The sequence below is a fragment of the Pollachius pollachius genome (assembly GCF_949987615.1).
Source record: "Pollachius pollachius genome assembly, chromosome: 8".
NCBI lineage: Eukaryota > Metazoa > Chordata > Actinopteri > Gadiformes > Gadidae > Pollachius > Pollachius pollachius.
In genome coordinates this window covers 20,746,060-20,766,943 of record NC_136941.1, presented here as the reverse complement: position 1 = coordinate 20,766,943, position 20,884 = coordinate 20,746,060, and the positions used below count along the sequence as shown (strand labels likewise).

Sequence of the window (20,884 nt, the reverse complement as noted above, 5' to 3'; positions counted from 1 at the left end):
GGGGGGGGGGGGGGTATAAATGTTTGGATGTTTCCCAAACTACAGAGATAATACTCTCTCAAAGCCCCAGTCTGTCTGGTCAGTCGGGTGAAGGGATGGATATATTTAACGCTCAAGTTGTATATTCCTCCTCACAGGAACAGGGTCACTCCAGTCGGCTCGGCCCACATTTATTTATCTGGGCTGCACAACGTAGAGGAACACCTATTTTTTTGCTGGAAAACAACTTGTCCTATAAGGAACAAGTCTACAACCAATACACCCGACTCGACCTAAAAACGTGAAACCAAGTATAATAAAACAACCTTTTTTGGAAGACAAGGTTGATTCATTTCCACTCTTGTCTGGCCCTTGCAGATGATAAAGGCCTGGATCAGTCAAAATGAGTAACATGGAAACGGCTGTAAAGAAATTAACAACTGTTTGTGGAAAGTTGGAAACGGTTTCGTAACAACATAGTATAATGATAACCCACTCCACGTAACCGTAAGGCACATTGAAACTGAATAGTATTCCAATTCAATTTAAAAAAGCTTTATTGGCATGAGAAACATTAAAGAACAATAAAGAAGTAGAAATATATAACACGCTCAATAGAAAATATATATACATATCTGATATAACACTATTAAATACTCAATATATAAAAAGTAAAATGGGGGATCTTGTAAAAAATCCGGTATCCCCTAAAATGGAATGATAGTGCCTATCTCACTTTAGAACAGTCCCAAACAACAGGACATAGAGCCCACCCCTTTAAGACGCGCACACGCCCCTTTAACGACGTCACTCCGCGGGCTGGTATCTGGCCGCTGTGTGGTATGCGTGTGTATGTGGTCGGGTTGTGGTTGTGTATCAGTTCAGGCCGTGTTGATAACGCAACGCTTTCAACGAATTTCACGCCAAGAGATGGGAAATTAAGAAGACATGGCTTTATATCAAAACGTGCTCACGTTGGTCGTCCTGTTGGCGCTGGTGTCTGGCGGCAGTGGTGAGTTTAACGAACATATCCCCCGGTTTGTGCCCCGTGTGTTGAGGAAAGACGGCGTTCCTGGAGCGGCTCCTATTGTCGCTCCTCATCATGGCGCTTTGTGTGTTGGGATTTGGCTGACATTATTGAGCTAGCCTCTACCCTTTATCGCCGTCTTTTGCGATGACCACTCGTAAGCCATTAAATTCGGCACCGATATCGTTATATTAATGTGTCGATAGCGACACGTTAAGTCATGTTGGTGAGCGGTAGCCTCACGGAGCGGCCGAACAACGACACGGCAGCTTTGTTTATTCCGGGGAGCTGTGGACCGAGTGGTGCTGTTGGCACTCCTCAACGAGGGGTATAAAGGCGGAAGATAAACCCTGGAGCCTGTGTTGCTATATGTGTGGGTTACAAGGCTAGATTAATGCATTAAAATACTACTAATCTGAGTCTATTCTAGTCTAATCGGAAACGGGTGACCGAAACGTCCCAGCCCGTGTGTGTTGGTGGAGGGATTGACTCCACGGGCGGCTTTGTTGTGCTAGATATTATCAGAATATAAGCACGTTATTTTCAATGATATTTATTAACAATGTTATTTTAACAATAACCTGTAAGCATGTTGTCTATGTCTTGTACGATAAACCAAGAAGTCGCGCACTGCACTTGCCTTGGTCATGCGTTTGTCAGAATATTTGCCATCAATTGAATCCTGAAGTATAAATGGAACATTTTTTTTTTTTTAATTTTGTTATATTTTTAAAGTTCTTCCCAAATGTGTACATGGAGTTAAAATAATTGAAGTCCGTTTTTTTGTGTGCATTTTATGTAGTATAAAGTATGTTTAGTGGGCCCCCAGCGTTGTGTGAATGGTCTCATAGGGCGACAACAGCCGTCCATTCAGGCTGCCCAGACTGGAGTCAGGGGTGAAGTCTGGCTCCTTTGTGATGGAAAGTGGGGTTTTACATGCACTGGTTATTTGGCTGTCACGGCCTCAATCTTTCATGACTGCCTTGAGCAGCTGACTCCCGGTTCCAGGCATAATGAACAGATTCATGTGGCTCCCAGAAACAGTGGTATTAGCTATGTGCTGTTTTTTAATGCTATCTGTGATTAGGGTCCCAATCAGTGATTTTATTTAATAGTTTTAGTTGCAGAACATTGTTTATTGGAGTCCCTTGGCTGGTACTCATTTTGCTCTTTCAGTATTCTTTACAATTTACTAACTCCTGTCCCTTTGCAACTTCACACAAAAACAACAAAGGCGAGTGTATGCTGATTATCCTGCATGCGTCCCTCCCCATTACCCTGTGTGTTGTGTTGTAAATGGTGAGTCATCCTCCTTCCAAGAACCAGTGAGATTATGCCCTCCCCCACTTAGTTGAGATAATGTCACTGCACTGAGGTCTGGTCAATATATCATGCAAAGGAACATAGAGGGAAGTTAATTCTGGACGGCTGTAGTGCCACCTGAGTGGGCTGTTTGAATGGCCCGGTTAGTTTAACGGAACACTGAAGTGTGAGGAAAAGTGGGAGGACCTGTGCTCTCCACAGACTTTGTGCAGCTGGACAAGCCTGTTGTATAAGGGGCGTCTGTCTGGAGCCACTGTTTCACACCACATAATGGATTATTGCATGACTGAAACCAGACCAACCCAAAAGTAGCTGCTGCTAATGCAGAACACCGGCTATGGAGGGGGATCCACAGGAAGACAGGAATGGGATGTATCTGTCAGCATGTGCGCTTAGCAACATGGAACAGAAGTCGTCTGTGTTTGGGAGCCTGTATGGATCCAACACAACTGCAATACGATATGGCCACTGAACTGTACAGATTGCCTTAAGGCAGGGAGCGTCTTTCTCTCCCTGCTTTTCTTTTACTCTCACTTACAACAATGGAACTTGGTCTTAGATTATATTCCATAAGGAGTACACTCCAGGTTTGCTCACTCTCAGACCCCCAAGGGGCTGTAAAGGATAAGTTCAGGACGATCGCTTTCCTCGCCACACAAAGTCCTCGTTTGAGCAGGGTTCAAACGATCCGATCATATTAGCGCTTGTGCTTGTTGTGTTAAGTCGTTCAAAACACTGTCACCCCGCCCGCCAGGTTTGGGTCACTCCCAGAGGTATCTCTGCAGGTTGTAGATGATAGGCCCTGGTTGTTGGACTGTTGAACCTGACCGGTACAAGTGCTGTTTTCTGGCTCAGTGGATGTGATGAAATGTAAATAGTTGTAATAATTTTTTTTTGGGGCATGCACATACTGGTCTTGGTTAGATTCTCAAGAAATATTATGGAATGATCTGGGAACTTAATGGTTCTGTTTTGTTTTAGTATTTGCTAACAGGCCTGCAGGAGGGGAGAATTTTCTTTATACGGTATTCTTCTCTGTACGTTGAGCAATTGTTTATTTTCTTCCTGATGTGACACTATCAAACAGCCCCGACGGTCAGAGTCCCAAATATTGCTATACTATCTAACTAGCATATTTCCCCAATCCACCTTTGGGGGGCATTTGTGTATGTGTGTCTTAGCTTATCCCGGTTTATCATTATCCCAGGTTGCTCTTCTGTAAAGTATGTTGGGCCCCGACACTGACTTTATCAGCCAAAATGTTGGAGTTCTAATATTGCGTCATTATGCCTTATTCCCAAAACGATGTAAAGTAATAAAAAAAATGCAAAAGCTCCCAAGCTTAGCGAGACAAATGGGCCAAGCCAAGCTTCACAAAAATTTTGCCAGTTGGTCGGGCAGCTGTTGCCATCAATCGTCATGTAGACCAAAATTGTAAAACAGACATTCAGTCAGGACCGAAACCACTTTTACTTGCTCTCTTATTGTATATACTACATATAACACATAGCTCTCTTATGTGTTATATGTAGTATAAAAGATTAATTTGATATGTACTAAAGCCTTGTACACCCCACCTGCATCACAGTGTTTTGTGGTAGCGCTGCTTTTGCCCAGTACAGCTGCATGTCGAACCAGTGGGTTGCGTTTTGGGTGAGGCATGCATTGGATTCATCGAATGCATGCATCAAATCCCCTGCCTAGACCTGGCGGGAAGTATCAAAATATCCAATGCAAGCTAGTAATTTAATTGAATAGTATCAGATTGTGAGCTCTGAATTTGATGTTAAATGTTATATTTAAAAGAAGATAAGTTCCAATCATCGTGGTCTAAACCCTAGTGACAGACTATCTCCCGCCTATGTTTGAATTTTAGAGGGAATTATTATAAGATAAATAGACCAGATAGAACTCATTATCACATCTTCCAACAATGAGACAAACGCTGAAAAGTGTGCTCTGCTGGACGTGGAGGACAGATCCACTTGGCTCCAGCCGAATCAGACTGCACATAAAGGCTGAAGAGGGACCGTTGGCTGTGTACAGAGGAGTTACCCTATTGTTTTAAAAGCATAAAATGTCCCGCTCCCTGGGTGTAGTGACGTAGGCCATGTTCGGGTATTGACATAGGCCACTTTTGGGTAGTGACGTAGGTCGCGTTCGGGTAGTGACGTCGTAGGCTGCGTTCGAGTAGTGACGTAGGCTGCTTTAAATTTTATGCAATACAATGGACGAATGCAGGCGGTGTGTATGTAGCATCACTGCAGTGTGTAACACTGACAACAAGTATACAAGAGTCTCGTTAGGGACCTCCGGATGCATGGGGTCCTAATTGCTTCTCCAGACACCGTAGCCTCTGACTGACCTGGCCCTAGAACCAACTTGGTGTGTTGCCACAAGGGATTTGCCCCCCTATACTACCACCACGACAGTTAATCGTAGACTGCTCTTCTCCTCACCACTCGCACTCCGTGCCGGGAAGACGATGGGCGAGAGAGGCAACGTGGGTTCCAACATTTATCCTACAGCCTTTCTGCTGTAGGATAAATGTTGGGGGTTGGGGGAGCTGTGTTCTCAAGCATACAGGGATTCACCTGATACCGGGCCTCCATTTTACCTGTCTCCCTGAAGGCGTGTTGGATGTCGTTTTCTTTGGTTGTCGGCTTCAGGAACGTGGATTTAGACGTGCTCTGCTTTGTGGTTCTCCACTTGTCTGCCGTCCTTCTGCTGGCCCAGTGTAGGGAAATGTACTAGTACCCCTTCCTTCTGCTTCTTTCGTAGTGATTTCAATCAGGGAACCAAGGTTATCCAGTGCACTGATTGAACTCATCTGAGGGTTTTGGTATGTGTAACTGCTGACAGATTAGCTTAACATGAGCACAGGTTGGCCTATTTGATGGAGCCTGTGCTTCTTAATCAAGGTTATACAATCCTGTCTTTTATACTGTCCCTTTTGATTGCTTCATATTGAACACAATTCACACTACTTGTTGATTCTTGCCCTAACTAGGAAGAATAACTATACAAGAATCTTGTGGGATTGAGCTCATGAGGCCCCACACCAGACTTAGCGGCAAGCTCCTCTCCCATACCAAGGTACAATGCTGTAGTGTGTGCAGGTGCAATGGGTGAGGCCGGCTCTCACAGCAGGCTGGGGGTCAAGTGGAAGAATAATACGACATCAAACGAGAAACACGTTTTTTAGAGTGAACGAAGCCAGGATTTTGCACGAAACCCTGCTTGGGGGTCCAAGGCTGATGTGCAGCCATAGCTAGCACCAGTCGGTGTGCTGGCAGGCGGTACATGCGTGGGAGCAGACAGGATACGCTGTAGCCTAGAGGGAGGTGGTTTTCCAGAGATAGCTGGTGCTGTCGAGCCCCAGAGGCATCACTTCAGAATCAGATCAGTAATCTGACCCTGAGATGCAGACAAAGGTAATGACTCCTCCTTCTCCACCATTGATTAGGGCAGAGCATTACGTTGTGTGTGTTTGTGTGGTTGTAGTGTGCACTCACAGAAAACATGTGTGTATGTGCGTGCACGCTGCACTCACACTGTCTGGTGGCGTCTGCTTGTCTTGATCAGCTCTCAGTCTGGTATCTGAATGGATCTAATTTCAGCCTGTGCATTTTGGTAATGGCCGCGGTGCTCTGCACGCATGCAGTCGGCCGTCTCTCTGTCTGCGCCCCCAGAACCCCCCCCCCCCCTCTTCCCCTCCGGCCCTGGACAAATGGTCTTCAACTATTTTCCACTGACTTCACCTCCTTATCTCACTGGGAGGGCGAGCTCTGTTGTGACAGGGTTATTGAGTCGGTCTGCTTTGTATTGAGTAGGTCTGGCTGTGTAATAGGGTTACTATTATGAAGGGGATTGAGTAGGTCTGTTTTGTGACAGTGTTACTACTATGAAGGGGATTGAGTAGGTCTGTTTTTGTGACAGGGTTACTACTAGGAAGGGGATTGAGTAGGTCTGTTTTGTGACAGGGTTACTACTAAGAGAGGGATTGAGTAGGTCTGTTTTGTGACAGGGTTACTACTATGAAGGGGATTGAGTAGGTCTGTTTTTGTGACAGGGTTACTACTAGGAAGGGGATTGAGTAGGTCTGTTTTGTGACAGGGTTACTACTAAGAGAGGGATTGAGTAGGTCTGTTTTGTGACAGGGTTACTACTATGAAGGGGATTGAGTAGGTCTGTTTTGTGACAGGGTTACTACTAGGAGGGGGATTGAGTAGGTCTGTGTTGTGACAGGGTTACTACTAGGAGGGGGATTGAGTAGGTCTGTTTTGTGACAGGGTTACTACTATGATGGGGATTGAGTAGGTCTGTTTTGTGACAGGGTTACTACTAGGAATTACTTTCAGTAGGTCTGACTATCATCCTGTCACAAACTGTGGTTCGACTTTAAATCAGATTCCCCCTGTTCCTCTTTTTCTGGTCCCTTATTGAAGTGTCTGTGTTTTATTAATCCAAACTATGTCGGGCCATTTCCTGCCTGAACACGAACGGAATGAGAGGAACTTTACACCAGCCACTCTTTAACGACTCCCCTTTCGCTCTTGAGTCCTAGAACACCCCCCCTATCCCTTTGTCTTGTTCCCCTCCTCTCTGTCAAAGTCTAGACTGAGCTTTAATGACCTTCGCAGCTGGTCAGTCAGACCCCCCTCTCGCAGCCTGGGGCTTTGTAAACTCACATTAATGTCACCCCTCCCCCAGACCAATCCACGGCCTCATTCTCCCGCCCACACCGGGGCACCCCCTCCTCCCATTGACACCCCTTCTGCTGTCTGGCCCTGACCACCACCGCCAGAAGTCTCTAGTAGTATTTCACTGTTGCCTCCATATCCTGAGAGTGGAACCCCTGCTCTCCCCTCTACTTCATGACCCCCCCCCCCCCCCCCCCCACCTCTTTTCTATTCTTTGTTCAGTCGGGAACCCAGACTAGTCCAAAGCTCATGTCGTCCTAATCTCAACACAAAGGCCCTCTGTAAAGCCACAGTGACCTCATGCTGCCTCACATCAGGATCCTCATGCTGCCTCAGATCAGGAACCTTCCCCCCCTGCCTCAGATCAGGGACCTCCCCCCCTGCCTCAGATCAGGGACCTCCCCCCCTGCCTCAGATCAGGGACCTCCCCCCCTGCCTCAGATCAGGGACCTCCCCCCCTGCCTCAGATCAGGGACCTCCCCCCCTGCCTCAGATCCCTGTGGGTTTGAGGCTATGTATATGCATCTTCACTCCCCGAACAGAACAATTTTAGACTTTCGCTGCTTTGCTCATTATTTGATTTGCTTTTGCCCTGATCCACAAGCAAGATAATACTTTTGTCTAGTCTTGCTTGTGAGAAAGCACCAAGTTTTGGACTGGCTTCTAATTTCTTCTCTGCACTAAACCAGATTTGCCACAATCCAAACTATTGGTAGACTGCAAACCATGGGCTAGTCTTGAGGAGAAGGAGTTTTTAGTGAAGTTGTCACACAAACACAGACACGACACATGCATTGATTCTGATGTAACAAACTATTGAGATTCTGCTACTCATGCATACCTTTTTTCATTGCATTGCTTAACACTTATAAAAATGTTTGAGCCAAAGTAAGCCGTTTTCTGACACAGATCTCAGTGCAAGGGCTAGTAGGTTTAAAACTATTATCAAACTGTGAGTCTTCAGTCTTCATATCCTGTCTGTGAGATCACTAGACAATCTTTATGGACACTAGCCATCGTTGGTTGGTTCACCTCCCCTGCTGATTGGATGGATGTGGTCCTGCCTGTTGATTGGTCCACAGGAATTGTTTTTCCCTAAATGATCGGCCTTCCTCACCTTATCCATAATCTGCAGGAAATTCCAACTGCATGCAACCATAGGAGCCAGGTTTTGCGTTTGCCACAATCAGTGGCTTAGAACCTACCCGTCAGCTCCTGGGAACACTTGCACGTCAAGGCAGACGGGCAGTCTCACCACACGTTTGTGAACAAAAAACTCAATTAACGGCAAGAGTTCTAGACTGGCAGGCCAAAACACGCAGCAGATGTGTGCGATCCACCCTGAATGACGGCAGGGCTGTGCATGTTGAACTCTGGGATGTTGCATTCAGATGGCGCAATAATCCATGCATCGGTCCACCCACCATCGGTCAATTTTGTGCCAAGCGACTTTCGGTAAGACCTGGTGGAGAGGGGCCAGAGCTGTGATAAGAAAGATCCTGGTTGCACATGTGTGAGTTTGTGGGGGTGAGGCAGCCTGTGAGCAGCTCATTCACAGAGAATCTGGAGGGGGGAGGAGTGACTTCATTTAGTTGCAACCACAGCCACAACATCCACATGACTAGTACCATCTTCCCACACACGTTTTTGGTCTAACCACCACTAGCAGACAGAGATATTTGTTGGCACTGAGAGCAGCTGGACATGATGGGGAGTCCTGGGTCTCCTCCTGTGGTCTTGGTTGGTCCCCTCCATTCTCTTCACTTCGAGGACCATCTCTCTATCATCATTCATAATGAAATAATTAATTATTGTATATCAATATAATTTAAACGTCCTGGTTTGTCAGTCCGTTCATCATACTCAGGTCAAAAACATGCCCATCAGCCAAGCTCTGTATGTGGTGGCAGAGTCAAGAGTCTTTTGTTCTGACCTTCCTCTAAATGAGAAGCATATGCGCTGTGACTCAAGCTCCTTATTTCACTTCTAATCAAATCAGCTTGCAGCGCCTTGCTTCCTGAGTCGCTGCACAGCTCTGACCCTGGGTGGTGGTGGGCCCAGTGGCGGTCCTCTCAGCCCATGGTGCACTACTGGGGCTGGTTTTAAAGGGCGGCTTCATTCCATGGCTTCACCTTTTTAACAGGGCCCCTGTGTGTGAGGCATGGTTTGAATGCACTACCCCCCTTCCACACGCAAGCACACGTTGTTTGGTTTAACAGTAGGTGCTTTTTCTCAGTGGAGCTGGAAACGTGTTGGCTCATACTTTTTCCGATCAGAGAAAACGTTATGTTGGATTACACAACTTTCCGGTGACACATCTGATAAAGGGCTGTTGGTTTGTTCTTTAAACACACTTGAACTGCAGACCTCAATGATTGAGTTTATGTCTGTTTGTTGTGTCAGGTCTGCATTCCACAACTTGTTTTTTATGTGGTGTCCGTTCCTATTAGTGGTGGGGGAAAATCGATTCTGTTCAGTATCGCGATATTTTGCGGACACAATTAGATAACGCAATATAAGTATTGCAATATACTTTTTTGCAAAAATTCCAAAATTCACAGATGAAATTTAACATTTTGGTTGATGACCTTACAGCCAACAGGACTGGACTCTAGCAGTACACATTTTTGTTATTTTCCTCAATTTGATTGAAGCTCTAAATTAATCCTATTTATATAATTATTCTCAGGTTAATATTACTGTCTGCTTTATGTTACTCTATTGTATTTAGATAAATGTAAGTTATGTGCTGGGAACTCAGCATTAATGTGAGCAGTCTTCTATTCAGAGATTAATTACTAAGGTCCTGTGTCCTGAATGATCAAGGATAACGTTTTTGCACTACCCTCCTAAGTTTTTGCACTTCAGTTAATGTGTAGAAGTTGTAGTTGTTCACATAATTAAATGTGACATTTGAAGTGAGTTGAGCAGTCTTATTTTCTTCATTTTTTATAATGCCTTTGAATAATATGGGGGTCATGAATCGCAATATATTGGAAACTCTAATCGCAATGATATTGAATCATGGCCCAAATATCGAAATACTATCGAATCATCACAATTTTGCCAATTCCCACCCCTAGTTCCTATCATGCATCCAATATCATTTCTGGGTTGTCACATTCAAATTCCCATCCATGGTTGTCACACGCTGAAGAATGATTGATGTATAATGCAGCCCAAATCTCTCTCATGCAGAATCTTTCTCTTGATGCTGAAGTGTTGTCCACTGGTGTAGTTTGAGTTAAAAATTGCTTGTTGACTACGAGGTGGAGGAGAAATTCCACTGTCAATTATTTTGCAACAATGTTTACTTCTAAAGCAAACCCTGTGGTCAATCCAATGAGGTATTTTCCTTATGTACAAGGATTTTTTTCTCATAAATGATATGAGAGGAGCGGTTTGTCGATACTTTAGGATTTTCTACAGTAGTTCAGTAGTTCTCAGCCTAATTAAACATTATGTGAGGTAAAGTGAGCACATTTACGGCTGATATTTATCCATGAACCATCAAAGAATCAGTGCTTTGCTGACGAGTCGGAAGTCGGGAACAAAATCGGGCTAATTATCCTGTATGGTCTACCCAGCATTAGCGTGCAGATTTTTAGCGCTGTGCTGGAGATAATAGTGGGTCACTATTGGTTGTTGGCGGTTGGGCATTATCATTCACAAACAGTTGATTAACCTTAGTTGATAAAGAGATCTACTGCACTGGGGATGTGGCCCAGGCCTTCGCTCTCCCTCCCCCTCTCTCCTCTCCCCTGGTTGGGTTTCTGTCCTGGTGGACCGCTCTCTCTCCACCCAGTGTGTTTGGGTTCATCTGCAGTGGTAGATCTGATTTCAGGGCCGCCAGGGGCCGTCTGGCTGCTGTGTAATGCTGTCTCTCTCTCTGCACGCCACCCCGACACACGCCACTATAAGGAGGCTACAGCAATGTGTTCATTCTGGGTACAGTCGGCCCCCTGCTGGACAAGTCATGTTACAAATAGAACAACCACTCACCCCTATTTAATGTTTTTTTTGTTTTCTCTTATTAAATTGACCCTTTGCTTTACCTGGGTGATTTTAATTAACGGAGGACTAAAAAGAGGAGATGTGTAGTTACTTTTTTTTTGTTGTTTCTGTAAATGAGACTTCTTCTCAACATTCTCTCCTTTTCCCTCTCTCTCTTTATCTCGCCCAGCCCTTCATTGTAACTGCACCAACTGTGAGAGATCGGGCTTTGAGTGCGTGACGGATGGGGCCTGCATGGCCTCCACCTTCATCAGCCAGGGGAAGGAGGAGCATGTGCGCATCTGCATCGACCGGGACCACCTGGTTCCCCCGGGACAGCCCTTCTACTGCCTGAGTGCTGAGGGGCTGCTCAACACGCACTGCTGCTACGAGGACTACTGCAACAGCGTGGATCTCAAGGCTCCTGGTGAGTCCCCCCCACCGCCCTACAGACCGGCCTCGCTCTGCAACGCTCACTTCACTGTGGACAACCTGCTTCACTCTGAACTTCTCTGGCTTCACTCTGTACTTGCAGCCTCCTATTGGCCTTTCACACATCAGCTCCAGAAAATCTGGTCCGGAGCTGATCGGGAGTTGCCTTTTCACACATGCACACAAGCGGAGCTAAACCGCATCAGACGTGTTCACACATACTAGAGGTCCTTCGTGTACGTCAGGCGAGGTGTGGCTCCTGGGTAGAGCATGTAGGAGGTGGGACGTGATGCTAAAGTATGCAGCGGAAGTCAGTGTTTTGTTTACACATGGATGAGCGCGGCTGAGGCTACCAACTCTGTACTTCACTCTTTTTGAGATGATATCGATACCGCATTTATTAAGATATATCCACAAGATGAAAAGCAAAAAGAGGTTGGAACGCAATTACAGGAGAGAAGACAAATATACAAAGCTGCGTACTTCTACTCCCGTAGAAACGTCAGCAACACGTCAATAACACGTCAGCAACACGCCCACTCGCTCGTTGTGAAGTATCTGGCTCTCCGATCCTCCGGACTGTGCACCAGGGGTCTGGCTGGCTACAATCTGAAGGGGTGCATTCGGACATTTGCGTTCACACTAAAGACCTCCCCTATTAACCGGAGAAGGTCTGACTTAAGGTGCATGTGTGAGAGGCCTTCTAGGACATCGCTCTGAATCCCATGAGATCATCTTCACTCTGAACTACACATAGTCATTTAGAAGACTTTTATCCAAAGTTTCTTGGAGTTGCTTTGGATTAAAGTCTGACCTGAGGGAAATAAAAATTGTTCTCAGTATAGAATATTAGAATAACATTTCAAATCTGTGTATGTCTCTCACTCCCTCTGTCTCTCTGTTCCCACTCTCAGTCCCCAGGAAAGGGGACGGCTGGTCGGGGACCTGGGGCCCCGTGGAGCTGGTGGCAGTGATCGCGGGGCCGGTGTTCCTGATGTGCGTGGTGCTGATGGGGGGCGTGTTCCTGTTCCAGTACCACCAGCGGGCCTACAGCCACCGGCAGCGTCTGGACGTGGAGGACCCGTCCTGTGACCACCTCTACCTGGCCAAGGACAAGACACTGCAGGACCTCATCTACGACATGTCCACCTCAGGCTCCGGCTCCGGTCAGTGGCTCCTCATCTCGAGTATTTAGATTAATAACATTTATAATTTCTATCAATAATTTATTATTCATACTGTGAATAATGTCCAGGGCTGATTTTTTTTTTTATTTCGGGATATGAATGTTTGTTTATAATAATACATTTTATTGGCCTCAGTATTGTAATATTCCTGAAAAACTCATGGTGACCCTTGATGGTGTGTGTGTGTGCTGCCCCCTGCAGGCCTACCGTTGTTTGTGCAGCGCACTGTCGCACGGACCATTGTGCTCCAGGAGATCATCGGGAAGGGGCGCTTCGGCGAGGTGTGGCGGGGGAAGTGGCGGGGCGGGGATGTGGCGGTGAAGATCTTCTCGTCGCGGGAGGAGCGCTCGTGGTTCCGCGAGGCGGAGATCTACCAGACCATCATGCTGCGGCACGACAACATCCTGGGCTTCATCGCCGCCGACAACAAAGGTCAGAGGGGGACTGGTTATGAATTAAAAATCAAGAGATCACACGTCAGGCACGCATGCACAAAGGACGAACATTCCCTGTTTCCATGTGGAATTCTTTATTTGGGTATAACTAAAAATGTATGTTGATGTGATAAGGCTCCAATGTTTATTAGCACATGCCACCCTATTACCTATCCTCATTGTTCCGTCTACTCTCTTTCAGACAATGGCACTTGGACCCAGCTATGGCTGGTCTCGGACTACCACGAGCATGGATCCCTGTTCGACTACCTGAACCATTACTCGGTAACCATCGAGGGCATGATCAAGCTGGCCCTGTCGGCGGCCAGCGGCCTGGCCCACCTGCACATGGAGATCCTGGGCACGCAAGGTGAGCTCCATCAGCAGGGAACCTTTCATACAGTGGCTGAGTACTAGGGGTGGGTTAATGCAGGGGGGCTTTGGTGCCAGGCTTATTTGTGGTGTTTCTTGGTGGTGATGTTTGTGTTTTTTGGGTCTGCAGGCAAACCTGGCATCGCTCACCGAGACCTCAAGTCCAAAAACATCCTCGTGAAGAAGAACGGCATGTGTGCCATCGCTGACCTGGGCCTGGCCGTGCGCCACGAGTCCATCACCGACACCATCGACATCGCGCCCAACCAGCGCGTGGGCACCAAGAGGTACGCATCGCAAGGCTCCACTCCGGGTCCCCTGACGACCGCCGCGCCAGAACACCCAGACCTGACATTGAATCCCTCTCGCTCTCAGGTACATGGCCCCCGAGGTGCTGGACGAGACCATCAACATGAAACACTTTGACTCCTTCAAGTGCGCCGACATCTACGCCCTGGGCCTGGTTTACTGGGAGGTTGCCCGACGCTGCAACACCGGAGGTAAGGCAGTGGAGCACAGCTTTCCGTGATGTGTGTTGAGTCCACGGGGCAGCATGTAGCTCCGGATGTGGCTCCGGAGGTAGGTCGGGTTTGCTGGTAAACAGAAGGTTTGCTGGTTTGATCCCAGCTTCTCCTGGCTGAGTGTCAAGGGGTCCCTGAGCAAGACGCCTCACCCTTACTGCTCCTGACGAGCTGAATGTCGCCTTGCATGGCTGACACCGCCGTCGTGTGTGTGAATGAATGGGTGAATGTTAGGCACTATTTAAAAGCACATTGAGTGGCAACTGCTTAGTAAAAGCGCTGTATAAATGCAGTCTGTTTACATTCTAGACGTGAACACAGAGCGTTACACCAATGCTAGACAGGACTAATCCGCTCTCGTGCTCTCAGGTATCCATGAGGAGTACCAGCTGCCCTACTTTGACCTGGTGCCGTCAGACCCGTCCATAGAGGAGATGAGAAAGGTGGTGTGTGACCAGAGACTGAGGCCCAACGTACCCAACTGGTGGCAGAGCTACGAGGTGAGTCCCCCATGGGATGCACCCTGCAGACGTAGAGCGTACAGCCACTGAACACCAGCGCTGCACAATTATATGAGACGCGATGAAAAGGAACTTGATATCATAAATCTCTGCTATGGTCTGGGTTTTGTTAAGATTGTTTTCCTAAAATAAGCGATTATCTAAGACTGTTGACATCAAGCCTAAACAGGATTTATATTGGGTTAAGTTATTTTATTATCATCATTATTAGAAATAATATTGTTTTTCACATTTTATCGAATGTTCAAACAGAGCGTTGATCACACACACTGTATTTAACGTGTGTTTGTGTGTGTTTGTCCACCAGTCGCTGCGTGTGATGGGTAAGATCATGCGTGAGTGCTGGTACGCCAACGGTGCGGCGCGGCTGACTGCGCTGCGCATCAAGAAGACTCTGTCGCAGCTCAGCGTGGAGGAGGACGTCAAGATGTGAGGCGGTCGGAGCGTGCTCGGCGAGGAGCATCACATGGAATACCGTATGGAACAAAGAACACTATGAGACGGACTGCAGCCGGAGAACACCCCTGCCAGTTTTAAAACGCCAACACACTCCCAAGTTGTGACAAAGGCCTACCTCACCTTTTTTAGCCAAAACTACTGACAACCTCCCCCCACCTTCGTTCCTCCTCCTGTTGTCCTCACCCTCTTCTTCAGCTTTTTCTATTTTGAGATTTTCTGTCACCTCCCCTCCTTCATTATCTCCATAGGCCCCGGCACCACAACATTATTATTGTTAATAGCATCGCTCCCACCCTCTTCCTCTTCGTCCTACTATACCCTCCTCTTCCTCGTCCCCTCCCCAAAGCAGGCCATGCTACTATACCCTCCTCTTCCTCGTCTCCTCCCCAAAGCAGGCCATGCTACTATACCCTCCTCTTCTTCCTCCCCTCCCCATAGCAGGCCATGCTACTTTACCTTCCCCCTTCCTCTTCACCACCCAAACTGGACATGCTACTGTACCCTCCTCTTCCTCCCCGTACTGGATATGCTGCGAGACCCTCCTCTTCCTCTTCCTCCACTCCCCTTAGCAGGATATGCTACTGGTGTACAGTGATGGGATTGTTTTAAGTTGATTTATTTGATACCTCTCTGGACATTTGACCCTATGGTGAACTGACTTTGTCCAGAAGACTCAGCGAATAATGTCACGGGCTGATGACGCAGACAACTCCATATTACTGTTGTCATGGCAATGCTTTTAATGTAAACCTGTGTTTAGGGAGAGGCTCAAGCACTGTTTATGTCATGGTGGTCGTGGAAGGAGTGGAGCAGTCCCTCTCTTCGGGGGGCCGGGTGCGATGGAACGGGTGAGAGTGGACGTGATGGTTTAAGAATGAACACTATTAACACATGGCCCCTCCCCTACCTCAACAGCCCGCTGCCAGATGGGCGTCGCGCTGTATCGTAGCTTTCAGCACCTTGTGCACAGCTGTTTCTCGCCTCATGCGTCATTCCCCCACTTTTAATGTCGCAGGGATAGCGTTTAGCGGATTGAATTTCTATTAATTTATTTGAGGTTTTTTTTTCGTCTCATGTTGATGATTACACTATGATGTGCTACAAGCCAGTGTCTTGATATATAATCAACTTTGTTGTTTAGTACCAAACCCATTGTATTTAAGAAAAGGTTTATTATATTGTTTAAAGATTTTGACATGTTCATCAATGCTCGCATAATCCCATTGGTAACGGGCAATGAGATCACCCACACTGAGCAAATAAGCGTAAGCAATGGCAATGGAAAAATACTGTTGATTTCATGTTTTTGTGTATTTAAAGACGTATTGGGTGTTTGCTTTGATTTTTATTCTTAAGACACTACTGATGGGTACATATGATTTGTGTATATAAAACACTCCTGTTATTGCCCACATGCACCACTGGAAGGTACTTTTATTTTGAATGTTTTTCATCTGCATGGTCCATACGTTTTGAAAAGGAAATCTGCTGGATTCTTAACTCCTACCTGCTACTAGAGCAGTTTGGTACTACTGATCCTAGGTCATGTTGCTGCGTTTTTTTGTTTTTTTTTCTCTAAGAAGTAACTGGATGCAATTCTTTTGGGCTCTTTTAAAAGCTCACCAAATCTGTTCCTTCATTCTCTGGAGTGGTAACTCTCGTTGACACTGGAAAATAAAGGGGCATCATATTTAATTCTGGAATCTCAACAATTGCATATTTATTCAGAAATAGGAACAAGTGAAATGTTGATCTAACTGTTGGACAGGGTTGGTCACAATGTTGGATGTGACCGTGTGAAATCATCTACAGCCCTAGGCTCTGTAATATTGGTCTATAGACGGCTGAATTGAAAGTATCACACTGGCAGTTGGATATCCCAGGGCTAACTCTGTTAACCTGTACTAGAGGTTCACTTAACTCACTATTATTTTTAACCAATTCATTGTTCCCTTCTGCATGTGGTCGTGAACACTGCAGCCATCAATGTGATTTTTAAACCCTTATCCTGTCCATTTCCTCTGCCTTCCCGTACATACTCATTCTTCTGATAGTCGGCCAAACCTGTTGCTTGTTTGTAGGAAAATGAACTTGTGTGTGGGGCCGAGGATTGAAGGAAGACTATCGGGGGAACCCAAATCTCAAATTCTTGTCCTTTCTTTTTTTATGGGTATTTTATCAAAAGATATCCTGTCAAATATTTACAGTGATGCAAATCTTTTCAGAATTAGTTTCAATGTGTACATAGAGGATGAACAATAAATACCTTTTTTCTTATGATGGTCATCTTTATTTGAATATTGCAATATGTGGGTTAAGTTTTGTTGCAAAGTGATCTCCTGTGTTTTTAATTCATTACTTTTCAGAGCAGGCCCTATGGTTTAACTATCTCTGCCTTGGATTGCGAAATAACAGACAAGTCACTTTCAAGTCTCTTGTTAGGGAAGGGGGGAGATTCATCACAGGATAGTCATGTGACCTTCTGAAATAAATCATGTTGCATTCAATCACTAAACTGACGTGTACACGAGGCAAGCTTTGAAACGGTCATCTAACAGCGCCATCTAGAGGAAGCCCCTGACTTCTATCGTGGGCTCGGCATGAATTCAATGCGGTTTTTGAGTCTCCCTGTTCCTTCTCTTTCCAAGTACATTGACATCAAACTTTGAAAGAAATGTCATAATTCATATTCCACTTAGATTTCCCAATAATTGCAACCTAGGGTAATCAACATTGTGCTTGCCAATTATTCACTGGCCTGACTGATACTATGTAGTTGTTTTTTCGCTGTCTAAAGATGGTACAGATGGCCTAGTACACACATTCTAACATTTGCATTACGATACCTTAAAGCTTACAATTATAAACATCACCAGATAAATTCTCGCTCATGTTCAACCACCGCAAGCAGTTCTAATAACTGAATCATCTGATTCAGCAATGAAGTGCAAAGAGGTCCCGGCGGGCATCCATACTTGTTGGTATGAAGTCTAGTCTCCAGAACGATCTGTTTTCCGGTTTTATGTCATAGCCTACAAACTTCCAAGGGGCGTTTCCTGAACACTATTATTTCGGAAGAAGGGAAGGTTTACGTAAAGACACGTAAGAGCTTCAGAACTTCCGAGCTGTTTTGAAGGCGGAATCTGTTATGAAAATCTGGGCCCTCTTGCCGAACGGAAGTAGAATCATAAGAGCGTTATGAGGTGTCGTTCATGAGAACTTTCCGACGTCGCGAAAAGGTATTCCCCATAATTCTCAGCGATGTGAACACGCCAAAACTCGCGGCCACGGTCGAGAGGTCATCTCTCTTATGACGTCACAATGAGCTGCATAAAGTTATTTTTTTCAAAGGATCTTTAATGTTTGCATGACAACTGTTGCTCTCACATTGAAGACGCTTCTGATCTGAAGAGATATTGCTCGACGATTTCCCTCTGATAATTATTAGCTTCTTTGTGTTGTTTCTTTGTGTTGTTTCTGCAAGAAACAAACGGTCCAGTTGACGGTCTGATCCAGTGCAAAACAAAGGTGCGTTTCCGTGGCTGTCCGCTACTCTTTGGAAAAGTACATATTTTTTACAACAGTTAATTAACTGTTGTATAAGTGCTATGTGGCGTTGGCCTTGTTGATTAAACTTTAATGATCAATCCACCTTCTCAAGTATTTTCTTTATTGCAACACTGAGCGTAAATAGGGCCTCCATCTGCAGCAGTCCCCGCGCCGCGCCTGGTGCAGCCTAGTGATGGATCGATGAGCAACATTTACTTCAGTCAACTGGGTAGGCTGGTAGACTGATCTATCCAGCAGAGATCTAGAAGGGCACGCCCACTAGTGATGTCATTTGGGGCAGATTTTCGAAACAGCTTGTAAGGCTCATCACAGTCACACCTGGTGGTATAATATGTCCCCTTTAAATCACGTTAATTGAACGGAACTCTAACTGAAAGTAGTGTGGCTAAGCGAAAAAAGCCTGGCTTTGCGTTTAGCTTGGTTGATGGAATACCACTCTGAACTCATAGAATAGCCAGGCCTTAGGATGCCCATTTGCTCTAGCTATACTGTGTGTGTGTGTGTGTTACATTACATTACATTTTGTCTTTAAGAATGTCGTCTCATATCTAGCTGTGGTGAGTGTTGAAGCTAAGAATTATAGTGTTTGGCATTGCAATTGGTTGTACTAACTTTAACCCTAGTACCTGCAGTGTTGGTTTTTGCTGTGTTGTTGTTGATAGTAAGGTCGTTGAGTGTAGTTTCGGTCACAAGGTGTGAACAATAGGCTTGATTGACTGGGCGGAGCTAAGGCTGCCTGAGCTACCATGTGCATTTAAAGGCTAAGTGTTAGTAGCGTCAGCTTTAGCGTCAGGACCCAGCAAAAGACCCGGGAAACAAAGACCAAGGGAGTCTCTCTGTGGGAGTCAAGACCCGGGAAACAAAGACCAAGGGAGTCTTTCTGTGGGAGTCAAGACCCGGGAAACAAAGACCAAGGGAGTCTCTCTGTGGAAGTCCCTCGAGGAAGACCTTAGAGGCCACGGTATAGTAGCTATGTGTCGTAATTCAATTATCGTTAGAATCTCTAGTCATAGACGACGCCGCAATAGATCCTCTGCTCGGCGTCGCAACCTATCTAATCTATGCCATTTACCCACCCTCGCCATCACTGACCTTGAAGTGATGGAAGGACTCTGGAATTGCCAGTCAGCGGTCAAAAAGGCAGACTCTATTTCGGCCTACGCGTCCCTCAATACCCTCCATTTCCTGGCCCTGACAGAGACCTGGATCACTCCAGAGAACTCGAAAATGGTACACCACTCGAAAATGGCACACCACTCGTTATACTTGGCGACTTTAACATCCTGCCAGAGAAGTTGCACTCACCTGAATTAACCAACTTTTTTGCCACCTTTGACTTAACACTATCCCCTTCTCCTCCCACACACAGGGCAGGGAACCAGCTTGACCTGATATTCACAAGGTCCTGTGGCACCTCTGCTCTCTCTGTTACCCCACTCCCCGTGTCTGACCATCATTTTGTTGCTTTTTCTCTCCCCTTAAAGTCCTCTCCCCCCTCCTTTCTAGTCCCCACATTGTCACCACCCGCCGCAACCTCAAAACTCTCTCTCCCTCTACGTTTGCCTCAACTGTTCTGTCTTCACTACCTTCTATTGAACAATTCTCGCAACTATCCACAGAGGAATCCTCTGACACCCTGCTATCCTCCCTCTCCTCCTCTTTGGACTCCCTCTGTCCCTTCCACTCCAGACCGGCACGATCTTCACCCCCCCCTCCTTGGCTGTCTGAATCTCTGCGGACCCATAGAGCAGAGTTGCGGGCAGCTGAGAGGAAATGGAAGAAATCAGACTGTCCTAATGATCTATCTCACTATCTCCTTCTTCTCTCAGGTTTCACCTCCACTGTGTCAACAGCCAAATCTGCCTTCTACCGGACCAAAATTAACTCCTCCGCCTCAAACCCCAGGAAACTGAAGAAGAGAACCCCTTATTTTCTTCCCTCCTCAACCCTCCCTCCCCTCCTCCTCCTTCCTGCCTCACTGCTGATGACTTTGTTACCTACTTTACCCAGAAAGTAAAGGACATTAGCTCCTCTTTTATCACTGCCACCATTCTCCCTCCCCCGACCCCCACCTCTGTCTTTACCCAATTCATCCCTCTCACCTCAGACGAGGTCAACAGAATTATAACATCTAACCATGCCACCACCATGCCACCAACGTCTTTCAAGACTGCCAGAATAAAGCCTCTCCTCAAAAAACCAACGCTTGATACCACTGACATCCAGAATTACAGACCGGTATCTCTTCTTTCATTCCTCTCTAAAACATTGGAACGTGCCGTCGCCTCCTATCTCTCATCTAGCAACCTGCTTGACCCTCACCAGTCAGGCTTCAAAAAAGCACACTCCACTGAGACGGCTCT

General features: G+C 46.3%; 1 protein-coding gene across 1 annotated transcript; it reads left to right on the top strand.

Annotated features, from left to right (window-relative positions):
- The first annotated feature begins 851 nt into the window (after positions 1 to 851).
- acvr1ba (activin A receptor type 1Ba) lies at positions 852 to 17,192 on the top strand. Its single transcript, XM_079741431.1, has 9 exons — positions 852 to 991; positions 11,216 to 11,452; positions 12,372 to 12,623; positions 12,846 to 13,076; positions 13,281 to 13,448; positions 13,581 to 13,737; positions 13,826 to 13,950; positions 14,341 to 14,471; positions 14,800 to 17,192. Exons 1-9 carry the CDS (start codon positions 928 to 930, stop codon positions 14,923 to 14,925), a joined length of 1,491 nt encoding a protein of 496 aa, XP_079597557.1. The 5' UTR covers positions 852 to 927; the 3' UTR covers positions 14,926 to 17,192.
- Positions 17,193 to 20,884: the final 3,692 nt, after the last annotated feature.

Coding starts and splice junctions, on each gene's coding strand:
- acvr1ba (XM_079741431.1), top strand. CDS start 928: ATGGCTTTATATCAAAACGTGCTCACGTTGGTCGTCCTGTTGGCGCTG. Junction 992..11,215: donor GCTGGTGTCTGGCGGCAGTG/GTGAGTTTAACG, acceptor TATCTCGCCCAG/CCCTTCATTGTAACTGCACC. Junction 13,077..13,280: donor CATCGCCGCCGACAACAAAG/GTCAGAGGGGGA, acceptor ACTCTCTTTCAG/ACAATGGCACTTGGACCCAG.